Source organism: Podarcis raffonei, chromosome 8 (assembly GCF_027172205.1).
Source record: "Podarcis raffonei isolate rPodRaf1 chromosome 8, rPodRaf1.pri, whole genome shotgun sequence".
NCBI classification, from domain to species: Eukaryota; Metazoa; Chordata; class Lepidosauria; order Squamata; family Lacertidae; genus Podarcis; species Podarcis raffonei.
Genome location: NC_070609.1, coordinates 8,549,394 through 8,567,973, shown reverse-complemented (window position 1 = coordinate 8,567,973; position 18,580 = coordinate 8,549,394). Strand labels below are relative to the sequence as shown.

General features: G+C 47.9%; 1 protein-coding gene across 3 annotated transcripts in view; it reads right to left on the bottom strand.

Annotated features, from left to right (window-relative positions):
- Positions 1 to 2,580: 2,580 nt before the first annotated feature.
- NPAS1 (neuronal PAS domain protein 1) overlaps positions 2,581 to 18,580 on the bottom strand; it is a 104,318-nt gene continuing 88,318 nt past the window's right edge. For all 3 annotated transcript variants that reach the window (XM_053401877.1, XM_053401878.1, XM_053401876.1), the window contains 3 exons: positions 10,041 to 10,188; positions 6,709 to 6,806; positions 2,581 to 4,318 (listed from right to left, as the gene is read on the bottom strand). In XM_053401877.1, coding sequence (XP_053257852.1) covers positions 3,117 to 4,318; positions 6,709 to 6,806; positions 10,041 to 10,188 — 1,448 coding nt within the window. In that variant the 3' untranslated portion in view covers positions 2,581 to 3,116. The remainder of the gene's footprint in view (positions 4,319 to 6,708; positions 6,807 to 10,040; positions 10,189 to 18,580) is intronic.

The window sequence follows — 18,580 nt, the reverse complement described above, 5'->3', positions numbered from 1 at the left end:
CAAGGTGGGGCTCGAACCCACAACCCTGAGATTAAGAGTCTCGTGCTCTACCGACTGAGCTATCCTGTCACTAGCAAATTTGAGAAAACACACTTTGGAATTTTTGATCCAAATAACAAACATTTCAGGGGAGACTAGACTGCAGAGGAATCATGCGTGTTCAGGCTGGTGTGTGCGCCCTAAAAAATCATCACATTGTTATTCCAAGTACTTGCAAATATGTTTGTATTTCTCTTTGGTGTGTGTGTGTGGGGGATCCTTTTGTTAATTAACTCAGAATGAGGATACACACAGGCATTATTACGACAAGATCTTACTGCTCTTAAGCCTGCCAGGAAAAATGGTTGCGCCTTCTGAAATCTTTTTAGGCAGGAACAGAGTCCCATTTATTTTCATTTTCTCTGAAACCCCAGATCGCCAAAAGAAGCAGCAAAATGTCAAGAACAAGTGAACAGTGGAAACTACATTCATCTATCCAACGAGAACCGTAGGTTAATAAAAGAAAAAAACGCGCACACATACACAGATCTTTAGCGATGAGTTACACAGAAAAATACCACATCATCCAAGTGCTACTGTCTCGCTGTGGGTTTTCCCCCCACCCACCCTTTCCCACCGAACTGTACAAGTAGTCTTTATTCTGAATAAGTGCTAAAAGTTATGGCGTAACATTTTTTAAACCTTTTTAAGTGCTGTCATCACATACGATGACGACCTACCTGTTTCCATCCCTTTTCTGGCCTGCATTTTGGGCTCTTGATGGAAAAGGTCCTTTTCATGTCCCAAGGGGTCTCAATGGTGGAAGCTTTTTTCTACTGAGTACAGGATCAAAGCAACAGCTGTGTTTGCACAGTGATGAGAGGAACAAGCAACCTTGCAGGATTGGACCATCAAAGAGGTGCATCTTGTCCACCATTTCCCCCACCTCCCAATAGTGGCCAGGCAGAACCTTCTAGGAACGGCCTGGTGGTGATGGTTCTCCCAATCTACCCCACCCCAAATCTGTCACTCTGGTAGACTGCCTCTGCACACAGAATTTCCATTTTGCTACAACAGCCACTGGTAGACAAATGGGCGGATGAGAAGTCTTAACACCGGGTAATTAGAAGAGCAGAATCGGCACCCTGTCAACTGTTTAGGACTGTCCATGCTGAATTACTGGTTCACCCACACTGCATCTTCCTTCACTTTCAGAAGTTTTAACCACTGGGAAATTAGCCGTCACCTGTTGGCACCCACATTTCACTTAAGACTGTTAAGCTGGTGGCAGAACCCTTGGCAGCAGGGCAGTTAAGACAGCTTTAGTAATCTCTTTCCCCTTTGATCTGAGCACACAGAAAACATATACAGTGGTGCTTTCCGTTTTTGAGTCGTTCCGCAAGACGAATTTCCCTATGGGCTTGCTTCGCAAGAAGAAAGCCCATAGGGAAATCTCCGGGGACCTCTTTTAAATGCTGGCGGTGGGGAGCAAAGCCTTTCGCCCCCCTGCGGCCTTCAGAAGAGGTCCAGGAAGGCCAGCGGGGGCCGAAAGGCTTTGCTGCCCACCGCCAGCATTTTAAAAGCGGTCCGGGATAGCAGGGAAGCGCGCTGCGCTTTCCCGCTATCCCGGACCGCTTTTAAAATGCTGGCCGTCAGGAGCAAAGACTTTCGCCCACCGCCGGCCTTCAGAAGAGGTCCTGGACCTCTTCTGAAGGCCGGCGGGGGGCAAAAGTCTTTGCTCCCCCCGCCTGCCTTCCCGAGATAGCAGAGAAGCGCAGCGCGTTTCTCCGCTATCCCGGACGGCTTTTGAAGGCAGGCGGGGGGGAGCAAAGAGTTTCGCCCACCGCCTGCCTTCAGAAGACCTCCGCTGTCCCGGGGGCTTTTAAAATGCTGGGGGTCAGCAGCGAAGGCTTCGCTGCCGCCCGCCAGCATTTTAAGATCGCCCCGGGGCAGCAGAGAAGTCAAAAGGACAGCGGCAGGGACAGCGGGACAGCGGCAGGGACAGCCGGGACAGCGGCAGCAAAGCCCTCCTGTCCCCGGAGCTTGCGGGGCGGGAGGTGGGGAGAAGGGCTTTCTTCCCACACCAGCCTTCAGAACAGCCTTCTGAAGGCTGGCGGTGGGAAGAAAAGCCCTTGTCCCCCCCCCAGCCTTCAGAAGAGGTCGGGGGACAGACTGTCCCCGGACCTGGTCTGAAGGCGGTTTCCATAGGAACGCATTGATTGATTTTCAATGCATTCCTATGGGAAACCGTGCTTCGCAAGACAAAAAACTCGCAAGAAGAAAAAACTTGCGGAACGAATTAATTTCGTCTTGCGAGGCACCACTGTAAGCTATTAATCCATTATCTGCAGAAGGGGGAAGCGTGACGAAGGTGAGGCTGTACGAGGTAAGAGGAGTGCCCAAAGGGTTGATTCACTCAGATATACCTGCCACACCTGGATTTCTTGTTTATAATTCGGAGCCGGACTTTTGAGCAATTGCTTGCTGTAAGGGATAGTGCAGTGTGGACAGAACAGAAGCAAAAGTGATGACACTGATGTAATCACATTGGGGGATTGAGTCGGGGGTGGTGACACCCTGCTCTTCATTGCAGGTTTCTTCCGAGTTACACTCGCCTTGGCTAGCAGGCAGGTGGTCCTCTCAACAGAAAAACCTGCAGGGCCTAAACATAACCCCCATACATACAAAAAAAGCCCACCCCAAAGTCCCCAGCAAGTATGGTGGAGGAAGGAAGTCAACTTGTAGCAGCAGGAAGACAGACGAGAACGAATGTAGAATACCTCTTTCATCTTTCCCAGGAAAGTTGCACCGACTTTGCCCTGGGTTAAACTCCCGAACTCCGCATTTGCACTGGGCTAACTCCTGAATTCGTTCCGCAACCAGAACAGCAGTTTCTAACTGGGTGGCCAGGCAAGGAGCAAGAGTGGAACACAAGACTGCCGAGGAGATGGTCACGCTACTAATTTGCCAGAGGTTTAGAAAGGGGTGCTATGAAAAGATGAGACACGCAGGGATTGGTTAGAGAACAAAGATTTCTTCCCCCGGCGGCAGGGAAGTTGGCACTGAGCTTTCCTCTAAAAGGGGCACACAGGACCTTTTATCGATGGCTCTGCCCGGCACAGAGTTTGGCCACAGACTCAGTCCTCCTTGCGTTCCAAAGCCGAGGCACCGTGGACCCCGCTGCCGGCCATCGAGAAGGGCAGCGTGGAAAACAAGGAGTCCGTCGCGGCAAAGGCTCCCCCTGAAATCTGGGCCAAGCTGGCCGAGTTCCCGAAGGGCGCAACCATGTTCAACCGCTGCAGGTGGTGGTACATAAGTTCCCGGGGCGTCTTGGCCTCGGCGCCACCGATGTCCATGAGGTTGATGGGGTGGGAAGGCGGCAGCACGTTGCTTTGCATGCCGAGCGTCATGTCGGCAGGGGCGTACCGGATGGTGCTGGTGGCGTAAAGGCCCTGCGAGCCGGATGTGCCGGCATGCGGGCCGCCCAGCTGGTGCACCAGCGGCACAACCACGTTGCCTGCGTGGAACCGCTGCAGCACCTCCATGTCGGCGGGGTAGAGGAGCGGCGTGAAGGGCGTGGACGTGGCCCTCTCCTCGCACGGGGAGCCCGAGAGCGGGGGCGAGAGAGTGTCCGCCGAAGAGGAGGCCGCCGGGACGGTCCGGGGAGAGGTGCCGAAAGGCCCTTTGGGGGCGCCGCTCTCCATCTCGGGCGGGGTGAGCACAGAGTCCGGGATGGAGACGTACAGGTGAGAAGAGGCGGGCCGCAGAGAGGGCTTCTCTAAGCTAAGTGCTTTGTTCACAGTGTAAGGGCTGCCCTTGTGGGCGGCAGGACAGGTCCAGGGGGCTCCCTTGGCACCGGGGGGCTGCTCAGATTTAATGTTAGGGGCTGGGGTGGCTTTCAGAACGGAGCTCTTCTGAGTCTGGATGACGGAGGCAAACTCTGGGCGGCCGGGCCCTGCGCTCCTCCGCCCCCCGGCCTTGCAGCCGTTGGCTTTCCTCGCCAGGGACGCCCTCTGCTGTGGGAGGAGGCCCAGCTCAGATTCGCTGCCGCTGTCTGACTCCTCGGAGCTGGCTTCCTTTGCCTCCCGCGAGGGGCTCTCTGGCTGGAACTCCAGCTTGATGTGCTTGCTGGGCGGTCCCTCGGTGTCGCTCCCGCCGCCTCCGTCTGACAGCTCCTCCTCCCGGTAGCTCGTTTCCGGGCCGCTGGAATCGGTCTCTGCCAGGCGGCATCGGGCACCGGCCTCTGCCGCGCTCCGGGGGTAGCCCTCGGCTAGGGAGCCGGGTTTGCTGGGGGAGTAAAGCTTCCTTCCATGGCTGCTCTCTTTGGCAAGGCTGCTCTCTGAAAGGGAAATCAGGTGGGGAGACAGGAGGGGGGGAAATCAACTGAGCGAGGCAGCAGGGAGCTAAGCATCTTCCCACGGCCGGGAGTTGGACAGATTTATTTTGCCCAGCAAAATTTCTCTCCGCAGAAGACCTGGGGGAGAGTTTAGACCTCGCTTCAGAGCAGCTTCCTGCCAGCAGCACAGCTAATAATCGCCACCACAGGGCAAAGCCACGCCGGAAAGCCTTGAAGTGGATTTGGGCACAGCGGGAACTCAAAAGCCGGCATGGCAGAATTTCCGCCTTGGAGAGGGGGGAAACCTACTCAATAAGGTTGCACATCCTCCATGTAATTTCATTTATCCCTTTATGTATTTTTAAAGGTGGCTAATAATAATAACAATAAATGCAGCAACCCCCATCAAAAATCTTAAGGCCAAGCCCCCATAACAATATACAAAACATCCCCTGAAACTGGGACGTTAAAGGTGAATCAGCAGAGAGTCTTTCTGAACAGCCACATTTTCACTAGCCAATTATAACAGTGCAGTGCCCACAACTGGGTGACGTGGTGAGCCACCAAGCAGCAGGGTGGAGAATCTTTTTCAGCTCCTGTCAGCGCTGCCCAAGGTCCCAGCTCACACAAGACCAACGCTGCTTCTTCCTCAAGTAAAAAAGTCTTTATTGAAGTTCAGTTTCATTTCCAGACGCGCAGCGCGCAACGCTACGTCTATACCTTAGACCGTCGAAGTCCCATCTGAATCTCCTCCCCCCTGACACCAGTTTAAGATTCTAGCCTTACTCCACCTCTTCCTCTGTTCCTTCCTTCTCTGGGCCCTCCTGCTAGTCGGAGTCTCACCCTTCCTAGACTCCTCTGACGCTGAGTCCCCTGACTCTTCCCCCTCCCTCCTTCGGGCTTTAGGACCTGGCTCCCAATCCGGGTTTTCTGCTGTCCCGCGCTCCTCCACATTTGAACTTGGCGCGCGCGCGCAGCCTCCCACTTTCCTTCTGACCGTTACACTTGTGTCACTGCTCCCTCTTTCGGGGAGGCTAGCTGGACCTGGCTTTCCCTCCGTTTCCCCACTTCCCGATGGGGGCGTGGTTACCCCTGACTCATCTTCTCTCCCCGCTGGAGGAGAAGCTGGTCCTGACTCATGTGACTCTTCCCCCCCACTGTGCTCTGGTGGGGGAACTGGTCCTGATCCTCCGCTGCTCCCTTGGGAGTCCCCTCTGGTCCCTTGTTTATGGAGCGTCCCCCCTGGGACCCCCCTTGCCCTTACCATAGGCGCCCCCTTCTGGGAATCTTCTGATTCGCTGGAGAAGCTCATGGAATCTCTCGGGTCACTGTCATATTCCCCTACGCTCCCCTCTGATTCCTCTCCTCCGCTCTCTATTTGCTCTCTCCCCTGCTCTTCTGCTCCTGAGCCTCTGACAGCTCCTTTTAAATTTGTTTGGGGGGGGAGGGTGGTTATTGGTTTATTTTGTTCTTGTTTTTATTATGCATTTTGTTTTTAAGCTGTGAACCGCCTTGGGACAGATGAAGTGTGGCATAATAATAATAATAATAATAATAATAATAATAATAATATTTATTATTTATACCCTGCCCATCTGGCTGGGTTTCCCCAGCCACTCTGGGCGGCTTCCACCAGAATATTAAAATATAATAATCTATTAAACATAAAAAGCTTCCCTAAACAAGGCTGCCTTCAGATGTCTTCTAAAAGTCTGGTAGTTGTTTTTCTCTTTGACATCTGGTGGGAGGGCGTTCCACAGGGCGGGTGCCACCACCGAGAAGGCCCTCTGCCTGGTTCCCTGCAACCTCACATCTCACAGTGAGGGAACAACCAGAAGGCCCTCGGCGCTGGACCTTAGTCTCCGGGCTGAACGATGGGGGTGGAGACGCTCCTTCAGGACTGAGGCCGTTTAGGGCTTTAAAGGTAGTGTCCACTGTGCTTCATGGGGCTGAGGGCTCTCTGGTGTGAGAAGATGACTGGAGCATGCAGGGCAGGAACACGCAGAAGGAGGCAACCCTTCAGTTCCCCCAGGGTCCCAAGCCCCTGAAAGCTTAAAACAGCACCTTGAATTGGGGCCAGAGAAACAAAACGCCTCCTGCCTGCCAGCAACCTGCCTGCAGCAGTTCACAAAGGGGCTGAGAAGAGCGAAGGCAGCGCCTGCACCAGGACTCTCTTTAAAAAAAGCACACTGGTAAATAGCAAAGGGGGCCCTTTGATTTTTAAAGGGGAAATAGTAGGTTTGCTATGTTTATCAGCAGGCAAGAACCTAAGAGCTCTGCCGAAAGAGACAGCCCACACCTGTTTGCCAAAATCTCTTCTGCTAGCAATGCACAGAGCTCGTCTGCTTGGCAAACTAACCTCCCCTCCCTGTCCAAGGCTTCATTTTATTCACCTTTGAATTCTGGCCCCACCTCAACGGCCTCCGTCTGTCTTGCAGGGATCCCAGGCAGCTGGAATATGTCCAGCACGGTGTTCTTACACTCCGGCTTGCTGGAAAGGGTTAAAAGTGAAACAAGGAAAAAAAGGGAAGGAGAAGATTAAAGAAATGCACATGTGAGGGTCGTTCCAAAGCTTCAAGATATATCTTTGTCTTGCCAAGGGAGGCCCGTTCCCCTGGAAGGCACTTTGCGAGGTTCAGAGGCGATGCTGGGGTTTCGGATGTTTCGCCGGGGTTAAGCCAAAGGCCGGGCCCAGGAGATGCCTTGAAGGAGGGTCTGTTTTTCCATTCCGCCCACAACAGCTTGGGGGATCACCAGAAAGCAGTATAAAGAACTTCAGAGTGGGACACCTCCAGTGGTGGCCGGGATACAGAAGGCAGCAGAATTTGTGCCAGGATGCAAAGGAAGTACCTATGTAATTCTCTCTCCCGTACACATTCCCTACCATTTCCACCTCTGGGGCCCTGCTCTGCACCACCCCTCCCTCAAGAGGAGGCCTTTGAAATGGCGCTGGGGAATTTGCATGGTGAAGGATCGTAGCTGGATCTCGTAAGCGCGGCCGCTTGGTGGCAGCAAGGAAGCCAAGACAGAGAGAGAGATCCAGTCTCCCTGCTTAGCAGCCATGTGGCAATGCTGAGAGGCCAGGGATTAAAATAAGCGCTGCAACTCCCTCCTCCCATCCTCTTGCAAACCAGAAGGGGACTGAAGAAAGCCAACTTGAATAAGAGCTGACACATCCAGCCACCTGCAGGCTAGAATCAGCGGAACAGCCGCCGCCACAGCAGAGGGACCATTGGCGCTTCATTGTCCAAGAACAAACAAGGACAGATTGAAATCACAAACTCTCCCTTGTGGATTGGGGGTGTGTGTGTTTGTTTAAAAAAAAAACACCCTACATGCACACATACCAAAAACAGCAGGGTTGGGGGTTTTATTGTCAAGCGAGCAAAGCTGGAACCAGTTCAAGTTAAGAGTCCCTCCCCCCAAAAGCAAGTTATCGTCACAGGGCAGCCGATGCATTCAGAACCCAGGCATCGTTCTTCCCCGGAGCCCCAGGACCCATTTGGGATGTCAGGGGCATGTGAAATAAAGAGGGACGTGGCCAGTGAATATGACAGTCCAAACGTATCTGGGGCTTTTGGCTCTAGGGAGTGAGAGAGAGTTTATGTCTGACACCAGTGCTCACTTTTTTCCATGGCCAACCTTGGTGCTGCAATGCTTGTGCTACTCTCAGGCACCATTCCCTGCTCCCAGGGGTCTTTCTGAATGATGCTGCATCGCCATATAATTGAGGAGACAAAATCTGGGGGTCAGCGCCACCCGCTAAGTTCAGCTGCTTTCCCTCCCCGAAACTGCCAAACTGTCCTCCCCGTAACTTACAAATGGTGTGTTCCAGCTCAACACACCACTTTGCTGTTCCTCGAACACAGAGCCTTCCAGCCCGGGCATTTTTTCCTCCCCTGTCCTGTCCAAGGAACAATCCCGCCCTGTCCTGCTTTGCAAAGTGGTGTTGGTTTTGGCGGGGCGGTGTCAGCGGAGAGGGAAGCAAGCAAGTTTGCAGGGAGGCTGCAAGAAAGTTAATTAGCCTCTAATTACAGCACTAATTAACTAAAATACTAATCACCCTTACAAATCATACATTACCATCGGCAATTGCTTGCGGGATTAGCATAATAATGCTTCCCTTTGCTTTATCGGGAGGGAAAGGGGGAAAGTAGTCATTAATAACCATCTGCAGTAGCCATTCACAGATCTCTTTTATCTGTTTGGAAGGGTGGGCAAGCGTGGCAGGCTGGGAAGAGGGAGAAAAAAGACTTCAGCAGAGAATATTTGGTAGTTCTTAAGTAGATTTTAAATGTTGCACCTGGGGCAACAGAGATGGGGGTGGTCTTGATTTGAGGAGCAGTAAAGGACTCGGGATCCAAAGGGCTGAGTGTGGTAGAAGCTCTTGATGAACTTTTGCCACTTGAGACCTCAGGGACTGAACCTTTGAAAAATCTAGATTTAAAAAGGCAGCCAGGCACCCTGAACATCCAATGCCCATTTGAAAAACTCCCTTGTGCGCTCAGTTTCTGTACTGAGCTTGATGGACCAATGGCATTACTCTGCGTAAGGCTGCTTCCTGAGATCCTAAGGGTCCCTCTGAGTACCTAACTTTTGCCACACCGGTGAGAGGAGGGCTGCTTCAAGAATAGCCTGCGTTCTTGCAGAATAACCACTTGCACACATGCTCACTGTCAGCTTTGGGACTGTTGTTTTTTGGGAGGGAGATGGTGGGGGCTTGAGCAAGATAAATAAATAGTAATAAATATTTTTATTATATATATGCCGCCCATCTGACTGTTAGAATTCCTGCTCCATGATTGCAGTCATGGGATTGTTGTCTTTCACATGACGGTGTATGTTTTGACTCCACAAAGTGGGAAGTGACGGAAACAGGCTGTTTGTGTTACTGTGTTCCGTGAAGTGGGACTATTGTCCTTTGTTTTTTCTCTTTGCTGTCTGATGCTAGAGAGAGAGGGAGCCATGTTGCAGTGCTCCATGTGTGTTTATATGTAAATAAAGTAGATTAGCCAAAATGCTGAGCTGCTGAGGTCTGTTACGCAAGCTGCGAAGATTCTGCGGATCCCTAAGTGTGCCGGTGTCTGAACATCGGTTGCTGTGATGTTCAGGCTGAAGAAAGCTTTTGAAGCTCCCAAACGATCGACCGGGAGGGAGAGAACATGCCAGTCAGACATGTGTCTCTGCCAGGGTCCTACTCGAGAGTAGGACGAGCTCCTGGCACTGACTGGGTCGCCCCAGCCACTCTGAGCAGCTTCCAGCAAAATATTTAAAAAATAAAAATAATGTCCAGGTAGCCCCATGTAGAGCGCATTGCAGCAGTCCAAGCGGGAGATAACCAGAGCATGCACCACTCTGGCGAGACAGTCTGCAGGCAGGGAGGGTCTCAGCCTGCATACCAGATGGAGCTGGTAAACAGCTGCCCTGGACACAGAACTGACCTGCGCCTCCATGGACAGCTGTGAGTCCAAAATGACTCCCAGGCTGCGCACCTGGTCCTTCAGGGGCACAGTTACCCCATTCAGGAACAGGGAGTCCTCCACACCCGCCCGCCTCCTGTCCCCTAAAAACAGTACTTCTGTCTTGTCAGGATTCAACCTCAACCTTGACTGGGATGCACTGATGGCAACCCCTGGTGTTGGGAATTCTGCGGCGGTGGCAAGCTATTAAAAAATATGCCCCCGTTTGCTCTGAACTTTGCACAAATCAAGACGGGACGCCTCACCTGAGGATGTAGTTCACCCAGACCATGTTCTTCTCGGTGGGGTTCTTGACATTGACCGAGATGGTGGCGCACGACTGGACCCACACGAAGCCCCCGTTCTTCTGCAGCCAGCGGTAATACTGGGTCACCACCTGCCCCTTGTTTAACACTAGAGGAGGAGGAGAGGAGGAAGGGGAGGCAACAGCCGTTAACAACAGTTTTAAGAAGAAAAACATTAACTGTGTATACCCCAAAGTGCTGAGGAACAGTGGCGAAGACTTGCCCGGACTGTACCACTTCAGGTCACCAGGGAAGGTTGCAAGCTGGGTAGAGAGCAAGCCTTGAGTTTGGCTGAAATTCTTTACTCTTTCACAACACATTTGTTAAATGCAAGGAGGGTTGTTGTTTTTAAATGGAGGGGACCAATCAAAAATTCAACAGCCCCCCCCACTTTGTCGGAAGGTAGTACAGTCCGGGAAGAGCTTTACTGCTTGATTCTGCTGACTGCATAAAACTGGTCCTTGGGACAATCTGCTTTTCATAGGCAGCAGAGCTGAAGAGGTGCCAGGGTAGGAGAAGAATCTTAGAACTGTGGAGTTGGAAGGGACCCCGAGGGTCATCTAGTTCAACCCGCTATGAGGCAGGAATCTTGACTGAAAACAGATCAGGAGAAGGCAGGGGTGGCTGATAGAGATTGCTTTGGCCGAAACAGTGACCCCTTTGGTCTGTAATGGGGGGCACCCATTGCCCTCCAGTTGATGCTAGACTCCGACACCCATCAGTCCCAGCCAGCATGGCCAACAGCAAGGGACGATGGAAGCTGTAGTCCAGCAAACAAGTCTCCCTTCAGTAGAAGTACGGACTTGGCAAAGAACTCTTAACTTCTGGCTCCGCTTAAACTCTCTCTCTCTCTCTCTCACACACACACACACCCGGTTTACTAACCTTAGTACTTCAAGACTCCTGTAAAAGTGCCTGGCTTCAAACCATCTATCAAAAACTTCACCCTTGTGGCCTGTCCCCACAACACCTATTCACTATGGGCCCTACTAAAGCAAACAGTCTAATTGGTCAACGTCTGAAAGATATCGAGCATCAGAACAACCTGGCCACTATAAGGAAATTCTGCCCTTGGTGTGTTCATTTTCCACCTCTCCATTTTGATTCTCTGGCCCCATGTCTGCACAAACTTATTATCCCAAAATACAGACGTGCTTTTACACTTGCAAGACTGGATGTTTTGCCATCTGCGGTACTTGAGGGTCGATTCCAAAAGATCCCGCCTGAGAAACGTCTTTGCCCCTGTGGAGATGGTAGCACCGAAACAGCGGCACACGTCCTCCTGTCTTGCGCTCTCTACAAAGACCTGAGGAACGAGATCATCACCCCACTCGTACTAACCATCCCAGGGCGCTCAACCACTGCCACAATGCCCTTTCTTCTATCAGATCAATATGAGCAGATAACAGCAAAGGTTGCTAGGTCCATAGCAGGGGCAATCAGAATAAGGGCCACTAATCGACTGCTGATTCAGGACTTTAAATTGTGCTCTTATATCAAATTTCCCTTTCTGCGTATACTGTAATGTTTTATTGTTGCTATGGCCATTGGCTAATGCGAGATGGGTGACACCTGGCTTGAGAGCAGTACATGTGAAAAGGATCTAGGAGTCTTGGTTGACCACAAACTTGACATGAGCCAACAGTGTGACGCGGCAGCTAAAAAAGCCAATGCAATTCTGGGCTGCATCAATAGGAGTATAGCATCTAGGTCAAGGGAAGTAATAGTGCCACTGTATTCTGCTCTGGTCAGACCTCACCTGGAGTACTGTGTCCAGTTCTGGGCACCACAGTTCAAGAAGGACACTGACAAACTGGAACATGTCCAGAGGAGGGCAACCAAAATGGTCAAAGGCCTGGAAACGATGCCTTATGAGGAACGGCTAAGGGAGCTGGGCATGTTTAGCCTGGAGAAGAGGAGGTTAAGGGGTGATATGATAGCCATGTTCAAATATATAAAAGGATGTGATATAGAGGAGGGAGAAAGGTTGTTTTCTGCTGCTCCAGAGGAGCGGACACGGAGCAATGGATCCAAACTACAAGAAAGAAGATTCCACCTAAACATTAGGAAGAACTTCCTGACAGTAAGAGCTGTTTGACAGTGGAATTTGCTGCCAAGGAGTGTGGTGGAGTCTTCTTCTTTGGAGGTCTTTCAGCAGAGGCTTGACAACCATATGTCAGGAGTGCTCTGATGGTGTTTCCTGCTTGGCAGGGGGTTGGACTCGATGGCCCTTGTGGTCTCTTCCAACTCTATGATTCTATGATCTTGCCCCAATGAGACAGTTGTGAGGACTGACGAGCCCCGCCTTCCCACAGCTCTCTAAGTCTCCTGCTCTCTCAGGTCCTTCCCAAGCAAACTGAGACTCTGACACCTTGTCTGACACTATCCTCCCTCTTCATACCTCTCCTGGTTTTGGGAGACCAGGGAGGAGGGCAGCTGGTTGCAGAAATGGGGGAGACCCCCTGGCTCCTTCACCAGTCTGACTCATCTCTGCCTCTTGGCCCCTTCTCCTCTCCAGCCTCTGCTTCTGAACTGCTCTCTGTCACAGACTCTTCCTGCTCACTAAATGCTATTGCCTATCCAGGATTCAACACCTATTCATTCCAGTCTGCTCCCTCTTCTCCCTCTCATTGTCATCCCACCCCACCCTGGCTCTGAGCCTTCCTCCACCCCACCCCTTTCCCGGTTTCGATCCCCAACAAATGTCCATCAGTCTTAGTCTACTATCAGCCTGGAGACCTCACGTCCGAGGCTCTTAATTCTCTCTCAATTCCTCTCTGCCGGTTTTTTTGGTAGTCCTTAATATTAAACACCAGATCTCGGAGAAGCTCTGTCCCAGTAGGGTCCATGTTTCTTCCAGCCAGACCTCCATACTTAAAAGTGGAGCCCGAATCTTGTTTCTTACTCCTTTTAAGTCCAAATGTCCCGAAAGCTCCAACTTCCACCTTAATCAAATTTGTAATCCATAGGTCTTCAGATCTCCACATAAGGAGATCTCTCCATTCTTTAATCTCCAATTCAGACCAGATTTTCATCATCCAGTACTTATTTTCCTTTGTAACCATCATGTCAGGCCTCTGGCTCTCCTTTGTCATCTGCAACATTACATCTCCTCCTTCCTTTTCCTCAGAAACAACATATATCTCTTTCTCCACACTCTCAAATCTCTCAAGTTTCTCTTCTTGTCCAGCTGCATGAACTTCCTGAGTCAAATCCTTATCAAATTCAATGAATTTGTTTACTGTTAAGTCCAGAGTTGCAACATTTGTAGCCAAAACATCAATTTGGCCTTGTAACATTCCCAAGAGAAGAAAAACTCTGTCCAATTTAGCTTGAATTTTTCCTCCTTCAGCCATTCTTGTAATGTCCCAAAACCTCCTCTAGAGGGATTTTGGTTAATCTTCCTTCCAGTTCAAATCCAAAAATCAAGTTAGTTTGTATCAGTTCTTCCTTGTTTTCAACAAAATATAACCAAATTGTAACAAATATATCTAGCAGAGACAGCAGAAACAAAGTTCTCTTTTTCCTTCTTGACAGCTAATTTGACAGCTGTCAAACTCTTCTATATCTCCTCAACAGGCTCTCTCGCGGATCACTCCCGGGTCCGGGGGGGTGGCACTTCAGCTCTTAAAATTAGCTCTTATCCTCCAGTAAAGTTACTTATACTGCCAAATCGTGAAATTAATGTCTTTTACCCAATAAAGAAGAAGTTCTCTCGACCTTAGTTAACTAGTCCTTGCTTTAAATTATTTACAAGACGGGGAGACGGACTTCCTGTTTGCGCCTTCCCCGATCGTGCCTAATTCAAAAAAATTTTTTCTTTGCAAATCCAATTTCCGTACTACTCATGGGTTGTTGCTTTTAAAGTCCAATTGTTCACAAGAAGAAGTCAGCGCTCTCCGACCATGGCATGCGGCTTCACTCCGCAGGAGAAGCAGTCGACTCTCAGCACCGCGCCGCTCACCCCGTCCCCCGTTCCGAAGCCTTTAAAAAGGCTCCTTCGCGGGTTGGGGGGGTGAAAATGGTGCCCGCCGAGTCACCAGGTTCACAGGCTTCAGCGCCTGTGATTTCTGAGGGTCCCCGCGTCGCCGCAGCGGCAAGACCCAAATCCTGCGGAGCCGATTCCCTCCGGAGCTCGGAGGGAATCCGCCATTAGTCGATGGCGCTAACCCAGAAGTCCTATTTCAACAAATTGCATCTTTATACTTTCACTCATTATCAAACTATCTTTGCATATTCTTACTAATCTTATTACCAAGCCCACTTAGGTCCAGTCCAGCATCATTTTAACATTCATTAATTTTACAATGTTTCTGCAAGTAGTCTTTAAACTTCTTCCAATCTTCTTCCACCGACTCTTCTCCTGGTCACGGATTCTGCCAGTCATTTCCGCCAGCTCCATATAGTCCATTACTTTCATCTGCCATTCTTCCAGAGTGGGTAAATCTTGTGTCTTCCAGTACTTTGCGATGAGTATTCTTGCTGCTGTTGTGGCATACATAAAAAAAGTTCTATCCTTCTTTAACACTTGTTGGCCGACTATGCCCAGAAGAAAGGCCTCTGGTTTCTTCAAGAAGGTATATTTAAATACCTTTTTCAATTCATTATATATCATTTCCCAGAAAGCCTTTATCCTTGGGCACGTCCACCAAAGATGAAAAAATGTACCTTCATTTTCTTTACATTTCCAACATTTATTGTCGGGCAGATGGTAGATTTTTGCTAGCTTGACTGGTGTCATGTACCACCTGTATATCATTTTCATAATATTCTCTCTTAGGGCATTACAAGCCGTAAATTTCATACCAGTGGTCCACAACCATTCCCAGTCAGCAAACATAATGTTATGTCCAACATCCTGTGCCCATTTAATCATAGCAGATTTAACCGTTTCATCCTGAGTATTCCATTTCAACAGCAAGTTATACATTCTTGAAAGCATCTTTGTTTTTGGATCTAACAATTTTGTTTCCAATTTCGATTTCTCCACCTGGAAGCCGATTTTTTTGTCCAAATTATAAGCTTCCCTTATTTGATAATAATGTAGCCAGTCTCGCACTTTATCTTTTAATTTCTCAAAACTCTGCAATTTCAATTTATCTCCTTCCTGTTCCAAAATTTCCCAATATTTTGGCCATTTGGCCTCCATATTGAGCTTTTTCTGAGCCTTTGCTTCCATTGGTGACAACCATCTTGGGGTTTTGTTTTCAAGTAAGTCTTTATATCTTATCCAGACATTAAACAATGCTTTTCTGACAATATGATTTTTAAATGCTTTATGAGCTTTAACCTTGTCATACCACAAATATGCATGCCACCCAAACACATTATTAAAACCTTCCAAATCCAAAATGTCCGTGTTCTCAAGAAGCAGCCATTCTTTCAGCCAGCAAAATGCTGCTGATTCATAGTAAAGTTTAAGGTCTGGCAGGGCAAATCCACCTCTTTCCTTTGCATCAGTTAATATTTTAAATTTTATTCTGGGCTTCTTGCCCTGCCAGACAAATCTGGAAATATCTTTCTGCCACTTCTTGAAAAAGTCCATTTTGTCCAAAATTTGTAATGATTGGAACAAAAACAACATTCTTGGCAATACATCCATCTTTATAGCAGCAATTCGGCCTAACAAGGAAAGCTTCAAATTTGACCATATTTCTAGATCTTTTTTCACTTCTGACCAACATTTCTCATAATTGTCTTTAATTAAATTTAAATTTTTAGCAGTCATGTTAACCCCCAAATATTTTACTTTCTTTGCCAGTGTTAACCCTGTCTCCTTCTGAAACCTTTCTTTCTCTATCGATGTTAAGTTTTTCTCAAGGACTTTGGTTTTTGACTTGTTCAGCTTAAATCCTGCCACTTGACCAAATTCTTGGATCAATTCTAAAGCTCTTTTAACACTAGATTCTGGCTCCTGTAGCGTCAATACCAGGTCATCTGCAAAAGCTTTCAATTTATATTGTTTAGCTCCGACCTGTATACCTTTAATCAAACGGTCCCTTCTGATCATGTTTAGCAAAACCTCCAGGACTGAAATAAAAAGCAGTGGGGAAATTGGGCAGCCTTGTCGTGTCCCTTTCTCTATCTTAAATTCTTCTGTCACCACATTGTTAACTATTAACTTAGCTTTTTGTTCTGAATAAATTGCACCTATACCGTTTTCAAACCCTTGACCGACCCCCATCCCCTGAAGATTTTTCTTCATGAAGCTCCAAGAAATGTTGTTGAAGGCTTTCTCCGCATCAACAAAGATTAGAACTGCTTTAGTGTTAATGTTCACTTGCAACTTCTCCAAAATATTAATAATATTCCTTGTATTGTCAGACAAGTGTCTACCCGGGAGAAAGCCAGCTTGGTCTTTATGTATCTCTTCCACTAATACTTTTTTTAACCTTTTGGCCAATATGTCAGCAAAAATTTTGTAATCCACATTCAACAGGGATATGGGTCGGTAGTTCTTAAGTTGTGTCTTTTCAGATTCACTTTTCGGTATAAGTGTAATGTAAGCTTCCTTCCACGACTCAGGCGCTTTCCCCCCCTCCATAATTTCATTGCAAACCTCCTTCAATGGTTGAATTACCCAGTCCTTCAAAGTTCTGTAGTATTTTGCAGTTATTCCGTCCGGCCCTGGAGACTTGCCCAATTGCATATTCTGTATGGCACCTTCCACCTCTTGTGCTGTGATCTTGTAATTCAGCATTAACTTGTTTTCTTGAGAGATTTTCTGCAGTCCATTTGTTTTCAAGAATTGGTCTATATCAAACTCTTTCTGTGGCCCTTGTGTGTATAACTGTTTAAAATATCTGTGGAAGCATTTCCTAATTTCCACTGGATTCTGGATACTTTTCCCTTCTATCTCCAAATTAGTAATAGTGTTAAGCTTTTGTCTTTTCTTCATTTGCCAAGCTAACAACTTTCCACATTTATTAGCCGACTCAAATGTCCTTTGTCTCATCTGTTTAATTTTCCATTCTATTTCCTGATTCATCATTTTCATATATTGCACTTGATATAACTTTATTTCTCTCAGAATCTCTTGTGACTTGGGTTTCGCTCTCAGTTTCTTCTCGCCCTCTTTTATTTTTTCTAAAATTTTGTCTTTTTTTCATTTTGGGTTCTCTTCTTAATTGCATTCTGTTGAATTAGAAACCCCCTCATAACTGCTTTACTTGCGTCCCATATTACTCTTTTTTTCAGTAGTGATGTTCATGTTTATCTCAAAATAGTCTCTCAAGGTTTTTTGGGCCTTTTTTATAACCTCTTGATCTCTAAACAAGGTGTCATTCATCCTCCATCTGAAGGAACCGGTTGGTGTTAATTTCATCTCCATTTTCACAGCGTTATGGTCGGAGCAAATTTTAGGGCAAATTTCCACTTTTCGAGTCTTAGGTGCCAGTCCTCTAGTTATCCAAATTTGGTCAATTCTTGTCCATGTCATTTTGGCCTCAGAGAAGAAGGTTCCCTCTCTACCCAAGGGGTTCTTCACTCTCCAAATATCAATCAACTCCATATTGTCAGTCATTTCAAAAAAAGTTTTTGGTAGTCTGCCATCATTTGTGACTACCTGTCTGTGTGACTTGTCCATGTTTGTGGATACCACCCCGTTCATATCTCCCATCATGATAATGTTATAGTCCATATAGTCCAGCAATGTCTCAGGCAGCTTCTTAAAAAATTCCAATTTCCCCTCATTTGGTGCGTAAACTCCTACTATCAAATTTTTTTCTCCTTGTGTTTGAATTTCAATTGCCAAAAGTCTTCCTTGTTCATCCTTAAAAATAAATTTCGGTGATAGGCTCTCTTTTGCATAAATTAGAACTCCTCTCTTTTTGACTTTGTCCGATGAAATAAATTCTTGGCCCAATCTTTTATTTATCAAGACTTTCCTGTGTAGCCGTATCACGTGTGTTTCCTGTAAACAAATCAAGTCCAATTGTTCCTTTTTCAGAATATGAAATACCTTCCTCCTTTTTTCCGGGGAGTTAAAACCATGAATATTCCAACTTAATAGTTGCAGAGACATGATGTATTTGTTTTACTTTCCTCCAACTGCTCCCAACAGTTGTTCTTCGTCTGACGGTGGAATCACTTTCTCTAACTTGCCCAATCCCAAAGATGGTAGTACGATATCTTGAGCTCTCAGTCTTAATGCTCCTGGCTCTTTTTCTGTCCCTTTTTGCAGATCCTCTTCGTGGTCTCTCAAAAATTTCTCTTTATCTTCCACTGTTCTTATTTTGACCTTTTTCCCTTTGAAGGTAAAGGATAGGCCTTGGGGGAATTCCCACCTAAATATAATTCCGTTTCCTCTCAGCAGGGCCACCAGGTCTCCGTAGTTAGACCTCAATTCCAAAAGATATTTTGGGATGTCTTTAAAAATCTCGACACTTGCGTCCCCTATTTCAAGAGTCTTCTGAAAGTGCAAATTCAGTATTTTATCTCTCTCCTCTTTCGATTGGAGGGAGATCAAACAGTCTCTCACCCTGTTCTTCCTCCCTCCTCTT